Below are 14,305 nucleotides of genomic sequence, written 5' to 3'. Positions count from 1 at the left end.
ACGCCGCAACATGTGTCAAGGAGAGGGACTCCCGTCCGCTCTCATCCTGCCCTCTCCCCTTCCCCTCCCTCTCTTCCCTTCACTCATTCCCTCATTTCTTCGCCCCCTCCTTCTCCTTCGTCTTGTCCTTCTTGCCGCCGCGCAAAATCTCCAGGTGCCCCGCCCGCTGCGCCAGGCTCTTCTCCGTCAGCGCCGTCAGCCCGCCCGTGTGCTTCTTGAGCAGCTTCTTTTGCGCGATCAGGTTGGCCTTTTTGGGCGCGATTTGCCGCGTGCCGCGGGGCTTGAGGCCGGATGGTCTGAGGGGGAGAGGTTAGTGTGTGCGGTGGTTTGATGGGATGGGGTGAGGTGGGGGAGAGAGGTACGCACTTCTTGCCATTGCCCTTCGCCGTCGCGGCGGGCTTCGCTTTTTGCTTGATGGTGCCTTGCGCCATTGCGTCTGTATGTGTGTGCGTTCCGCGGTGCTCTGAATCTTCCGTCCGCAGATTCTCGTGTCTCGAGTGACGTCGACGTAAGTTTTCGGAGTGTTGAGGCGGTGATAGCGATCGTGCGGTGGATACGGTTTTGTTTGGTGTGTCGTTGTTTGATCTGGTGTACATCTATCCATGGCCGCCCGCCGGGGAAATTGTCGCCCTGTGTCATACTGCCGCCGCTCACCGCCTGGCCTCTGCTTTTCGGGGGTGGAGCTGCGGCGCGAGTCACGGCGCTAGCTGTTTTGGGCACTGCGCAAGGGTTTTTCGCGGCCCCGCATCCTGGTTCTCGGTCGTTGATGCTGGAAGACCAAACATCGGCGACTACCAGGTCTTTTCTTTCTTGCTCTCACCGCCGCTGCTTGCGCTGATCGATTTTTGATCACTTTGAATGTTGTGTGGAGGACGACAGATGCTCCGCGCCCGCAGAACTCGCCAAACCAAATTTCTGTGAGGGAGCCGAGTCCGACAGACGGCTCTGACGTCAATCGCCCCAGAGCAACCGAACGGCCATGGATACAAAGGGCAGGTGACAAGCAACCCAAGCCAGCCGAAGCAGCTATGACATCGATCGCAGGGCTCTGCGGGGCTAAATGCAGCGACCAATGCTCACTTTATCCAGCTGAATATCCGGGCTGCAGACGAGTGAGTGGCTGCGCCCGCCAGACGAATGGCCGCCGCGTGCTGCGAAGGTGGAGATGCTTGCGGAAGGAGATGTACCGCCGTGGTACACACGGGGTGCGGACGGTGGGTCTTGACGGTGGATTGTGGGGGAGTTGAGGGGAGGCGTGAGTGGTGATATTTATCCCATCCTCACGCGGTGGTCTCGTGCGTGGTCTTGCTGCGCTCGTTCTATCTCGCTCCTCCACGATGCGTTTGCCCTTATGTCTCGGCTCTGCGTCGTTCCTCTGTGCTGCTGTGGATGCTCTTGGCCAGCAACAGACTGTAGCCTTCAATGGCACCGCCGACGACTTGCTCCTCGCCAGCTCGTCCGCCTCGGTGCGTTTGATCCTGGATGCCGCGGATTGGCCTGGCGTTCTGCGCGCTGCGGACGATGTTGCGCTCGACTTTGGACGTGTTACTGGTCTGAACGGCGCCGTCACCTTGGATGAGAGCAATGACGTCCGCGGGAATGCGTCGGTCATTTTTAACGTCACTGGAAAGAGCAAGTGGGATGTTTCTGGGGACGGGGAAAAGACTGCTGGTGTCATTATTGCTGGGACTGTAGGGAAGAGCAGTCTGATTGATACATTGGTGAAAGATGGCAAAGTCGACGTTTCTGGTGTCGAAGGGCAATGGGAAGCTTTTGCTTCGGGTGTTGTCCACGCGCCGATCGACGGTGTGGACTGGGCACTGGTGGTTGCAGGTATGAAAGCTTTCAGTCGAAAGAGAGGGGGAGAAAGCGTTCTCTGAAATGCGTCTTCGCGCTGCCTCTACTCTTGATCGATGCTAAAGTAAACAGGCAGTGACAAGCGCGGGACGATATACGGTCTCTACGACATTTCAGAACAGATTGGCGTCTCCCCCTGGCACTGGTTCGCCGACGTCCCAACAAGACGCCAATCCACCATCTTCGCCTCGAACACGACCAAAAAGCAAGGCTCGCCTTCCGTAAAATACCGCGGCCTATTCATCAACGACGAAGCCCCCGCGCTGACTGGCTGGATGAACGCCAACTACCCCAAATCGGAGTACGGCTCTGCTTTCGGCGCCGACTTTTACGCCCACGTCTTTGAACTCCTTCTGCGGTTGCGGGCGAACTACCTTTGGCCGGCTATGTGGGGGAGCATGTTCAATGTCGACGACGCGCGTAGTCAGCCGCTCGCTGATGAGTACGGCATCGTCATGGGCACTTCGCACACGGAGCCAATGATGCGAGCGACGAACGAATGGACAACTTTCGGCCAGGGCGCCTGGCAGTGGAACACCAACAACGCGTCCATATACCCCTTTTTCGTCGAGGGTGCCGAGCGCGCCAAACCCTACGAGGGAATCGTGACCATGGGCATGCGTGGAAGCGGGGACACGGCACTAAGTGCAGGTATCGAGACGGCCATGCTAGAGAACATTGTCGACACGCAGCGCAGTATCCTGGAAGATGTGTATGGGAATGTGACGGCTGTTCCGCAGATGTGGTGTCTGTACAAGGAGGTGCAGGGCTACTACGAGGCTGGGATGCGCGTGCCGGACGACGTTACTCTGCTCTGGACAGATGATAATTGGGGGAATATGAGGAGACTGCCGACGGGCAACGAGACTGATCGAAGTGGCGGGGCTGGGATCTACTACGTGAGTGAATGCTACCGACTTGTAGCACGACTGACTCGAGAGTAGCATTTCGACTATGTCGGAGATCCAAGAGACTACAAATGGGTATGTCCAAATGAAACGAAAGATTTCAAATCACTGACTGGTTCAGATCAACACGATACAGCTAGAGAAGACCTGGGAGCAGCTTCGTCTGACATACGAAAGAGGAGCAAGGGACATTTGGATCGTCAACGTGGGAGATCTCAAGCCTCTGGTGAGTTTCTGTCGAGCGCTTTCCCAAGCGATGCTGACAAGCGCAGGAAATCCCCATCAGCCATTTCCTCGACCTTGCTTACGACATCGACAAGTGGTCCACAGTAAGCACCGAGCACTGGCTCTCGCTCTGGGCCACTCGCGAGTTCGGAGCAGCCGTAGCAAAAGACACTGCTCGAGTCGTCGACGTCTACGGTAAGCTTGCCGCCAGGAGAAAGTACGAACTACTCAATTCCACAATCTACAGTATAGTCAATTACGAAGAGGCGGAGAATGTTCTTGGCGAATGGGAAACGCTCGCACGAGATGCTCAGTCGATTTATGACTCTCTGTCCGCGGAGGCTCGGCCTTCCTTCTTCGAGCTCGTGCTGCATCCGGTGCTTGCGGGCTTGAGCGTGTATGATATACACATCAGCTCTGCGAAGAACTTGCTCTATGCGGCTCAGGGACGGACGAGCGCAAATGCTTGGGCAGACAGGGTTTTAAGCAAGTTCAGATACGACCATGAGTTGACAGTGAGATACAACTCGCTTCTCGATGGAAAGTGGAACCACATGATGGACCAAACCCATCTTGGATACGTTTACTGGTAAGTAACGCCTCGGGAGCATTCATATCTTGGGGCGTCTGCTAACGAGCCAGGCAACAACCAATGCGGCAAGTCACGCCTCCCCTTCAATTCGTCCAAACACTGGAAGGAGGCCTGAACGGCGACATGGGAGTGTCGGTAGAGGGGAGCAAGGCGAGCGTTCCCGGAGACGACCAATGGCACGATCTCTCCAGCGACACTTTGACACTGCCCCCTATCGATCCATTCGGCTCTCGACGCTGGATCGACATATTCTCCACCGGAACACAACCCTGTTCGTGGAACATCTCCGCCGCTCCGTTCTTGAAGCTGTCGCAAAGCTCTGGCATGCTTGTGCCGTCGGGAAATGCGACAGAAACTCGCGTCTACATCACGATCGACTGGGACGCCGTCGCCGACGCTTCGGGCTCGACGACGATCAACGTCACGTCCAGCACCGGCTACGGGACGCAGTACACGGCGCCGAAAGTCGTTCTCCCTTACAACCGCACGGCCATCCCGTCGGCCTTCACAAACGGCTTCGTCGAATCCGACGGCCACGTGTCCATCGAAGCAGCGCACTACAGCGCCGTCGTCGCTGCGGAGACGGCCAACACCACCGCCGAGTGGACCGTCATCTCTTCGTACGGCCGCACGCACAGCGGCGTCGCTCTCTCCCCCGGCACGCTTCCCTCGCTCACCACGAAAACCGCTCCGGCGCTCGCGTACAACATCCTCACCTTCTCCCCGCTGCTCTCGTCCAACGCCTCCGTCCCCAACGCCAATCTCACGCTCTACCTCTCGCCCAGCATGAACACGGACCCGGCGCGGCCGCTGCGCTACGCCGTCGCCGTCGACGACCAAGAGCCGCAGACGGTGCAGTTCGTGGTCGACCGGCCGGACGGCGCACTGCCTGCGGGATGGGAAGAGGCGGTCGCGGACGCGGCGTGGAGGAGTCGGACGGGTTGGGTGGTGCCGCCAGGCGCGCACGTGGTGAGGCTGTGGGCGCTGGAGCCGGGCGTGGTGGTGCAGAAGATGGTGCTCGATATGGGGGGTGTGCGGGAGAGCTATTTGGGGCCGCCGGAGAGCTGTCGCGTTGAGTAGGCTACATAGGCGTAGATGACCTTTGAGTTGTGGGAAGAGGGTGTGTGTGTGCTGCTCAAGATATCCTTGCAAAAGCCTCTACACTTTATAGAGTAGATATCTACTCTAACTAAATAACCTAGGCGAGGTGCAGTTGAAATAGGTGGTTTAGTAATCCAGTAAGCCGTGAGGTAGGTACGTATAGACTAGGCACGGTTAGACTTCATCCTATTATATCTTAGTAATGATAAATACTACTAGTCAAACAACTAGGACTCTAGCTGAGATATAGGTAACAACCCCTATCTCTCTCTACTTACCATTCCTTACCAGGCTAGGTAGGCATCGTATCAACCAATTAGATGGTGCCCTACTAGCACTGCTCGTTCAGCTCCCGGTCATCAGTTTTCGCAGTCGCCTGCAGGCACAACACGGGCAGGAGCTGTAGGTATCGAAAGAAGTGAGACCTGCTGGCAACATAAGTGCATCTAGGGAGCATTCATTCATGCCTATCATAGCCCTCAAGAAGTATTCATTTGCCACTATGCCTGCGCTTAAGGAGCATTCATGTACCACCTTAGTTGCGCTCAGGAAGCAGTCATTCGTTGCCACAGACGAACCGTGGGTGTCTCATTTCTTTCAACACCCACCCTGGGAGGTTGGAAACGCCACATCATGATGCGAAGAGGGCCTGCCTTGGCGTCAAAGCCTTCTTTGCTTCTTCAAACTCTGTGAAACAGACGTCTCGGGAGTTGCATCTTCAGTATTTGCAATAACTGACGCGCTACCGTCGCCAGCAACCGAGATTCCGAGGCTTGGTAGGAAAAGTCGTGGCACACACAAGAGTAGGTAGGGAATCGGTATCACCGTCAGGGAGCATTCAAGCCGCTCTAGACTAGAGTGTGTGCTTAGGTTATTTAATCATATCCTATACTAGTAACGAATAGGGAGCAATCAAGCATTGATGTACCACATCATCGGCAGTGCGAAGAGGGCCTGCCTTGCCGTTAAAGCCTTCTTGGCTTCTTGAATTCCCGGGAAGCCGACGTGTCAGGAGTTGCATCATCAGCATTTGCAACACCTGACGCGCTACCGTGGCCAGGAACCGAAGCCGAGCCTTCCAACTCTGAATGATGTTGACTTTCCTGGTCTTGCGGGACGTCGAAGTTGAGATCGGGAGGGATTTCGTCAACGGCGGAGCTGATCCGCTTGAGGTGGTCGGGCATCCACTTGTCATAGATATTCTTCGTGAACTTGTAGGCCGTCCATTTTTCCTTGCCGTCCCGAGCCGTGAAATGAAACTTGTCGATCAGATGGCGGTAATACTTGGTCTCCTTCCCTTCGATTACAGGATAGTGACCGTAGATCCGTACAGTGTCATGGCTGTGAGAGATGGAAAAGGCCAAGATCTCGCGGTCAATCTCTTTCTCGCGCTTCACCAGCCGGAATAGTTCCACGACGGACCGCACAGCGAGCGTCGCACTGTGTGCATTCTGTCGGTCTGCAATTTCCAGCGCAACCGCTCCGCATTTGACTTCGCATGTGAGGAAGGGGAAGTACATATACCACGTCGCTGCGAAGTATGACTCGTCCCAGGCGGTGCCGAAGAAGGGGTCCAGCAGCTTGAGCTGATCTGCTGTGAAGGCCTCGCGCCGGAATCCTACAGCGTAATCCGGTTGCGGGCGTGGGTTCGTGATGGGGATTGAGTTGTTCCAGCCTGCGTTTGTACTTTCAACCAAGCACTTCAGATTCGAGGCCCCATAGGTTTCCAAGGTTTCCGCTGAAGGAACAAGGAGAAGAGAAATATCCCTGATCACTCTCGCCTCGTTCTGACTTTCGATCTTCTGACATGCAGATTTGAACAGATCGTCGGAAAAAAGGGAGCGCTCTGGCACAGCCTGTTCGCCAGATAGCAATGCCATGTACTTCATTTTGCTTTCCTGGCTAATGCCCACAACATCTTCGCGCATAAAACTTCCGTGAGAAGCAAGCAGAGTATCGTAACGTGAGTCTCTGTATTGGGCGCTTTTTAATTCCCTCGGCCTCTGGTCAGACTGCGTGGAAGGGGAAGCGATTGACGACGCCGGGGAATTCCGGCGAGGCGTCGAAGGGGATTTTTTCCTTGCGAGTAAGTGGCTCATTTTGCTGCCAGACTCGAAGAATCGCTGGGGCCAGTGTAGATGTTTCCGCCAATAGTCGATAGGATTATTGTAGGTACCGCTACTCTCGCTCGCTGTTTCCTCGTGCGGTGCTTCTGTCGTAAATGAAAGCGACCGCTGTCGCTCGTGTGTGGGCTGGTCCAACGTGGCTCTCTCACGAGAGCGCTTGCGCTTCTCGCCCGCAGGCTGCGTCAATGTGGGTTGCAACTACTACTTCGTAAGCCCGGTGCGCGATACCGAGGGATAGAAGGCTCACCCGATCGTCTGAGCCGTTCCTGTCAGAGGTCTTGAGGGGTGGGAGGGATTGCTGGACACGCGCGCTTCTTCGGCTGGGCGATGCTTTCTTGATGCCTTGATGTCGCTCTCCTATGAAACAGGTTAGCACGTACAGCGAACGGCTTGTGTGTCGGCATACCACGCGTCGGTGTTGCTGAGCGGTAGCTTTGCGGGCTTTGAGCAGAAGCAGGCCGAGCCATGACGGATGTTGTTCTTATGGGACGTTGAGGGACGGAGTGTGGAATACGGTAAGCGCCATGGTGGGGATGCGATTAAAAGCGGAAGCTCCCGTAAGGTCCCGCCACGCGGGCACGGGCCTCACCGTCCGTCCATGCAACTACTCCTACCCCGCTGTAGCGGGAACCAAGCTAGCATCGTTCATTCGTGCGCGTTTGCCATGTTTGCTGCTCTTATAGGAGTAGTTCAGAATGCATGTAGTTGGTGTAAAGTAGCCGCGAAGCCCTTTAATCTACCTATTCCGTACCATCTTATCTAATCAGCTACTCATGCCCCCCTAAAGGCTTAATTATAAAAGTTATAGCATATATAACCGCCTATTACTATAGTTAACACTTATATACTCCCTACTAGCTATCTATTAAATTAAATAGATGCTCTATAATAGAAGAGACTAATTCTATAATACCTAATATAGTTACTATTATTATATATGCTATAACTTTTATAATTAAGCCTTAGATAGATATTATCTAATTATAGATTTAGTAGGGCGTCTATATATATAATTAATTATATAATAAGGGGAAGATATTATCTTATCTATTTAACTATTTACTATCTTAGCTACTTATATAGGAGTAAATTAGGTAATTATAAAGCTAGTTTATCTATTTATTTATTACCTTATAATTACTAAATACTTAGAGTTTATAGTATCTACTTAGTATTAAGTATATATAGTAGGGTAGATTATATAATTTACCCCCCTAGAATAGAAAGATTCTAATACCTAAGAAATATAAGAACTCCTTAAAAATAAAGCTATAGTCTTAGCTAAAATAGGAAATACCCTCTTCTTTTATATAGTTAAGGCCTCTCTAGGGCCCCTATTATCTTCTATTAAGTCTATAAATAAAACTATACCTAGACCCTTATCTTCTTTCTTAATACTATAGAATTAGCAGATTATCTCTTTATATCTAGTCTAGGTATAGGTTTTATAGGTAAGGATATAGCTTATATAAGCTCTATTAAAGAGGGGTTCCTTATTTTTAGGGTTTTTAAGAAGTCTATACTTAAAAACTTCTAGGTATCTATTATAGTATAGGGTTCCTCTAATTAGCTAAAATATAGAAGAGGTATATAGATATATAATATATTATAGCACCTAGTAGAGTAAATTAATATAGACTACTAATAAGTATCACGGCGCCTAGTAGAGTAAATTAATATAGACTACTAATAATTAATAGATAAGGAGTAAGAGTAGTTATTATATAGCCTATATAGAATAACTATCTACTCTTAAGCTAACTAGAAGTAGCTAGCATATATAGAAGAAGTAAATACTAAGTACTAGATACTATAAAATATAAGCTATATATATTATAGTATATAATACTACCCCCCCCCCCCTCTCCCCTTCCCTCCTAGTAAGTAATATCCTTATTACTTAGTTATAGGTCTAACTAGCTAGTAGGTAAAGGTTTAGGTGCCTTTTATAATAGTATAAGATAATATTATAAGTATTATTAAACTTACTATTATTAGTATTATAAAATACCTAGTCTAGTAGGTAGTTATTCTAGTTTACCCTAAACTAGAGCCTACTATTAGTTAATATCTAGTAGCCTATAATCTCCTCTACTTCCTAATTAGTATCCTTATTCTTATTCTTATTATCTTATAGGGCTAGGCTATTAGCTAGCTATTACCTAGGTAATAGGTTATTACTAGTAATAATAAGGTATAAGATATTAAATTTATTATAAGTATATAAACTAGTAGGTAGTTATAGTATAGCCTAGTTACTATATATATTAGTAACTTAATATAGACTATTATTATTAAAATTAAGTATAGTAGGGCAGCTATAGAGCGTATATATATAATCTATATAGATATATATATATTTATCTAGTTTAATAATATAATTCTAATACTAGTAGTTAGCTTAAATAGCTATTTATTATTATATAACTATAAGACTATACTTAGTCTTATCCTATACCTATTATATAGTATAAGTAATGGCTTATATAGTCTATAGTTATATAGAATAGGTATCTATAATTAGTCTATAGATACTATAAATAATAGTTTTAGTATTAAAATTAAATTATAGCTTATAGCTATAATAAATATAAAAAGAGGAGTAGCTATTAAGGCTCTTATATAATATACTATTAGCTATAAACTAGGTAATAGATAGTAGTAGTTACTAATTATTTTAATAGAATCTAATAAACTATCTTAAGTAGTTCTTAAGGTCCTAATTAGCTTATTTAGTCTAGCTATTAGTCTATAGATAATAGCTAGTAGATAGCTTTAGACTAATACTAATAATATAAGCTAGGCCCTCCTATAGGTAAGAGATAAACTAGTTACTATAGTCTAAGATAATAGAGAGAGGGAAACTATATATAGTAAAGATATAGTCTATAAGTATATAAGCTATAGCTTTAGTAGTAGTCCTATTATTTATAGTATCTATAGTAATAAAGTAGTATACTTTACTAAAATAGTTATAAATAACTAGAATAGTATCTATACCCTTACTATATAGTAGTAGGCTAATAAAGTCTATAGTAATATACTACTATAGCTATAATAGAATAGGTAGTAGCTATAGCTAGCCTAAAATAGCTAGGTAAGCCTTATAAATATAGATATAGTTAGGGTAGTTATCTATAACTTAGGATATAAGTAAGATAAGGTAAGGAAACTAAAGTTAAGGTACTAGAAGGTTATATAGTTAAGTTTAACTAGAGTAGCTAGTAAGTAGCTACTTATAGATATAATATATAAGGAGGGGCTAGAGTTTAGTAGGTATAATAAAATAGCTATCTATAAAGATATTTTACTACCTATTAATAGTAAATAGTAAGTCTAGCTTACTAGTATAACACTTCTAGTTATTTATCTTAGTATTATCTATAATATTAGCTATAAGTAATTACTAGAGTATAAATATATTATTATTATTATTATTATTATCTATAGGAGCTAGCTCCTAATACTTATATATATTAGCTAAGAGCTTATTAGCTAGAAGTAGGGTTTAGTATTATATTTATTACTAGGGGTTATTAGTAGTAGGGGTGTCCTAAGGATAGTAAGTAAGTATATTAGCCTTAATATTAGTATAGCCTAGGTAATATATAATCTTAAAGTTATATTCTAAGAGGAGCTTAGCCTAGTAGGCTTAATAATAAGTTAGCTACTTAGTTATAGTAAAGTATCTTAATATCTAGTAATCTATAAATACTATAAATAGTATCTAGTAGGCCTTAAGATTAGGCTCCTATAGCTCTAAGGTATAGATAATAGCTAGGAGCTCCTTATTATAAATAGTATAGTTAAGCTTAGCTAGTACTATAGTCTTAGAGTAGTATATAATAGGGTAAAGCTATTACTTATTATTATACTAGGAGAGAAGGCTACTATTAGTCTAATTAGATAAGTCTATTTCTATAACTATCTTATAAGCTAGGTTAAAGTAGGTAAGGACTAGTACTATTATAAGAGTATACTTAAGACTATTAAATAACTATTATTTAGTATTAGTCTACTACTAATTAGTACCCTTATATATTAGCTATATTAATAGCCTAGTAGTCTTACTATAGTCCTTAATAAATTACTAGTAGAAATTAGTAGTGCTAAGAAAGGACTAGACCTATTTTACTATTATAGGCTACTCCTAAGATATAATTATATTAATCTTAGAGGGGTCTATATAAATACTATTAGTAGAGATAATAATACCTAAAAACTAGGTTTCCTAGATATAGAACTTATACTTATTAATATTAACTTATAAACTATACTCCTATAGCTAAGTAAGGACCTCCCTAATATATTATTAGTAATCTATAAGTATTTAGCTATAAATAAGGATATTATTAAGATATATAGTAGTATACTTACTAAGATAGTAGAATAGGTACTTATTAATTAACTATTACTAGGTACTAGGGCTATTAGCTATACTAAAGGGTATAACTAAGTACTTATAGGTACTATAGTAGGTCTAGAATATAAGTAGGTCCTTAGTCTACTTATCTATAATATATATTTAGTAGAAAGCCTACTTAATATTAAGCTTAGTAATATACTTAGTACCTCTTATCTAGCTAATTATCTTATCTAGTAATAGGAGGGGATAGTAGTCCTTCTTAATAAGTTTATTAAGCTTATAATAATTAATATAGAAATAAATACTACTATTAGGCTTAGCTATAAGTAAAATAGGTAAGGCTATACCTACCTTACTATTATAACTTGCAGATTTCTTATTATGCAGGTGAGGGCTAAAGGTAAACTGCTAGAGAATGCGTATATATCTTAATTAAATCTAATAAGTTAAAAGAATAAAATATAAAAGATACTTACTACCTATATATTTTCTAGTCCTTCCTTTATACTATTCTGCCTCTTGTCCTTTATATAAGGGTCCTTAGTTATTATTAGGTAAGTTATAAAGGTGAGGTGTTAATGGGCTGTTATGTAGTATCTACCTAGGGCTGTAGTAGCTAGTACTAGGCTGTAGTAGCTGGTGCTAGCCTATAGGTTTTAGCCTGAGCTATAGTAGGCTGCTGCCTAAGGTGAGGCTTGTGCTTCTTATAACTGTGTGATACTAGGTTTATCTATGCTGGCCCTGGTGCTTATATAGGCGCGTGTATGCCTATTATGACATGCCCCCCCTAAAGAGAAGCTGAAATTATAGGAATTAGTAGCTATAGGCGCTTATATAGGCGTAGACTTATAATATATAATAGTAGTAATTTAGTAATTTAAGCATTCTATATAGTTATAAAGTATAATTATTAGTCTAGGGCTACTACTATACCATCTCTTTTTCTATTACTATCTCTTTTACTGCGCGACCTATAGAAGGTTGCCATCTTACTTAGCTATATCTAAAGCTCCCTATTAAAGTACATTGTTGCCCCAGTCTAATTTAGCTATAATCTAGTAAACTAACTATTGCGCGCGAAGGTTCTAATAATTTAAATAATTTATACCCTACTAATAGTAAAGTAGATATTCCTAGCTGCTATGTACTTAATGTGTCTGCTACTTATTATAGTCTAGTCTATTAGGACTTATTACTATTATATAAGAGTTGCGGTGTTAAGTTGTTATTATATAGTATTATTTATAATCTATTATAGTCACCACTTACTTAGAGAGCTGTTTTAGCTAGTAGTATCTATAAGGACTATTATATAGAGTCCTAAGGTAAGTAAACTTTAATTCTATCTCTAACTATTACTAATTATTATCTAGGCTATTAAGTAGTATTATATATCTAGGTTTTACTACTTTATCGTCCCATCTTACCGACTAATATAATTATGGAGGAGGATACTTATATAAAGACTTAGTTAGGCTAGGCTTTACTTATTTAGCTAGGAATAGCTGTAGGCTTATTACTTTACCTATAGTATACTATAGTATCAGGTTCTACTTAATTAGTATTATTAGTTGTCACGCGAGGTTTGTTATCTATAGCTATATAGCCTGCTACTAACCAGCCTATTATGCTATATTACTACTAGTTTACTATCGCGCAGCCTGTTTTAGAGGAAGAAGGTAAAGAGCCTACTTATATATACTATTATTATAATCCTATAGCTTATTAGGTTCTAGTAGCTAAGTACTTGCTGCCTGCTACTTTATATGATAGCAGTAATAGTGATATTTATATTATAGTATTACTAGTTAGCTCTAATAAGGTGCCTATTAAGTAGGACTTTAAGTTAATACTTCACATCTCTTATAAGAATATAGAGAGTGTCGCGCGAGTAAGTTTATCTTACTAATATAAGGGATTCTTATCTAACTAACTATATAGGTATACCTTAGTAGTTCTAAAGCGTAAGAGCGCGCTGAGTATATCTTGGCCTTAGGTAATAGCATGTCTTACTTATATATTATAGTTTCTACTTAGTAATTTAACTACTTATTAGTTAAAACTTAAGCTAGCTTATATAATGCTTTTCTTATCTAGTATACTAGAATTAATAACCCTGTTAGCTATACTAAGTATTATAATAACACTGACACTCGCGCGTTTATTAGTTATTACTACCTGCCTAGTTTCTTATAGGGCCGCTGTGCTAACTGCCTTTAGGGTATAGGTAACTTAGACTATACTATTAGTAACTTAAAGGGTGCCAAGCCGCCTGCTTATTATAAGAGGTATAAAGATAAAATTTATATAGAGGAGTTCTAGAACTTATACTACTAAGCTAGGGTAGAGGATTAAGCTAATTAGGCTTTAGCTAAGTAAGATATCCTACCTAATAAGCTAAAGGATCTAGAGGAGACTGTCTTATATAATAATAGTTATAATAAGAAGAAGGGAAAAGGAAGGAAGTAAAGGGTAGAAAGTAAAGAAGAGGGAAGTAGGGGATAAGTAGTAAAAAGGAGAGACTAGAGAGTAGAAGTTAAGATTAATAGTATTTATATAAGGGTAGATAGTAAACTAATTAGTCTACTTTCTATATCTTTATAATATTTACTATAGGCCTAAGTAACTTATTTTATTATTACTTTCTATTTTAATCTATAGTTCTTCTTAGAGGAAGGCAGTCTTCTATTTTTCTAGATTTTTTAGTAGTCCTGCTATAGTAGGGTATAATGAGTAGAATTCTTTAATTTTCTATAGTATGCTGCTAAAAGAACTTATATTATACTACTAGTTATCTTAGTTATATCTAGTCTATTTAACTTAATATTAAAGCTTCCTATATAAGACTTAACTAGCTTAAATATAGTCTACTTCCTACTTAGGCTTGTCTTAAATAATCTTAGGTTCTAGTTTAGTATATTCCTAACTAGGAAGCTATTCTAGTTCAGCCTTATATAGCCTATTAGCGTGGAAAAGGTTGACTATCTTTATATATAAGGGAAGATTAAGGATATAGGAGGATCCTTCTATTCTTATAATCTTAAAAGGTCTAGTATTAGGGAAGTCTAATTTAAGGTTTAGCTAATTAGTAGACCATCCTATTTTCTTAATATAGATATAATCTCTAACT

General features: G+C 42.8%; 3 protein-coding genes across 3 annotated transcripts; 1 reads left to right on the top strand and 2 right to left on the bottom strand.

Annotated features, from left to right (window-relative positions):
* Positions 1-91: 91 nt before the first annotated feature.
* On the bottom strand, positions 92-431 carry J3D65DRAFT_668053 (uncharacterized protein; the record flags this gene model as incomplete). Its single annotated transcript, XM_066803079.1, has 2 exons — positions 92-296; positions 367-431. 2 exons carry the CDS (start codon positions 429-431, stop codon positions 92-94), a joined length of 270 nt encoding a protein of 89 aa, XP_066655546.1.
* A 408-nt stretch (positions 432-839) lies between these two features.
* J3D65DRAFT_696996 (uncharacterized protein) lies at positions 840-4,662 on the top strand (the record flags this gene model as incomplete). Its single annotated transcript, XM_066804035.1, has 6 exons — positions 840-1,833; positions 1,930-2,756; positions 2,802-2,840; positions 2,887-2,991; positions 3,038-3,579; positions 3,633-4,662. The coding sequence occupies exons 1-6, from the start codon at positions 1,338-1,340 to the stop codon at positions 4,660-4,662; spliced, it is 3,039 nt and encodes a 1,012-aa protein (XP_066655545.1). The 5' UTR covers positions 840-1,337.
* A 565-nt stretch (positions 4,663-5,227) lies between these two features.
* Positions 5,228-7,499, bottom strand: J3D65DRAFT_625365 (uncharacterized protein). Its single transcript, XM_066800335.1, has 3 exons — positions 7,216-7,499; positions 7,057-7,166; positions 5,228-7,007 (listed from the first exon to the last, which is right to left on the bottom strand). Exons 1-3 carry the CDS (start codon positions 7,274-7,276, stop codon positions 5,649-5,651), a joined length of 1,530 nt encoding a protein of 509 aa, XP_066655544.1. The 5' UTR covers positions 7,277-7,499; the 3' UTR covers positions 5,228-5,648.
* Between the last annotated feature and the right edge of the window lie 6,806 nt (positions 7,500-14,305).

Source organism: Phyllosticta citribraziliensis (genome assembly GCF_038025025.1).
Source record: "Phyllosticta citribraziliensis strain CPC 17464 chromosome Unknown J3D65scaffold_6, whole genome shotgun sequence".
Classification (NCBI taxonomy): domain Eukaryota; kingdom Fungi; phylum Ascomycota; class Dothideomycetes; order Botryosphaeriales; family Phyllostictaceae; genus Phyllosticta; species Phyllosticta citribraziliensis.
This window is presented reverse-complemented; position numbering and strand designations above follow the sequence as displayed.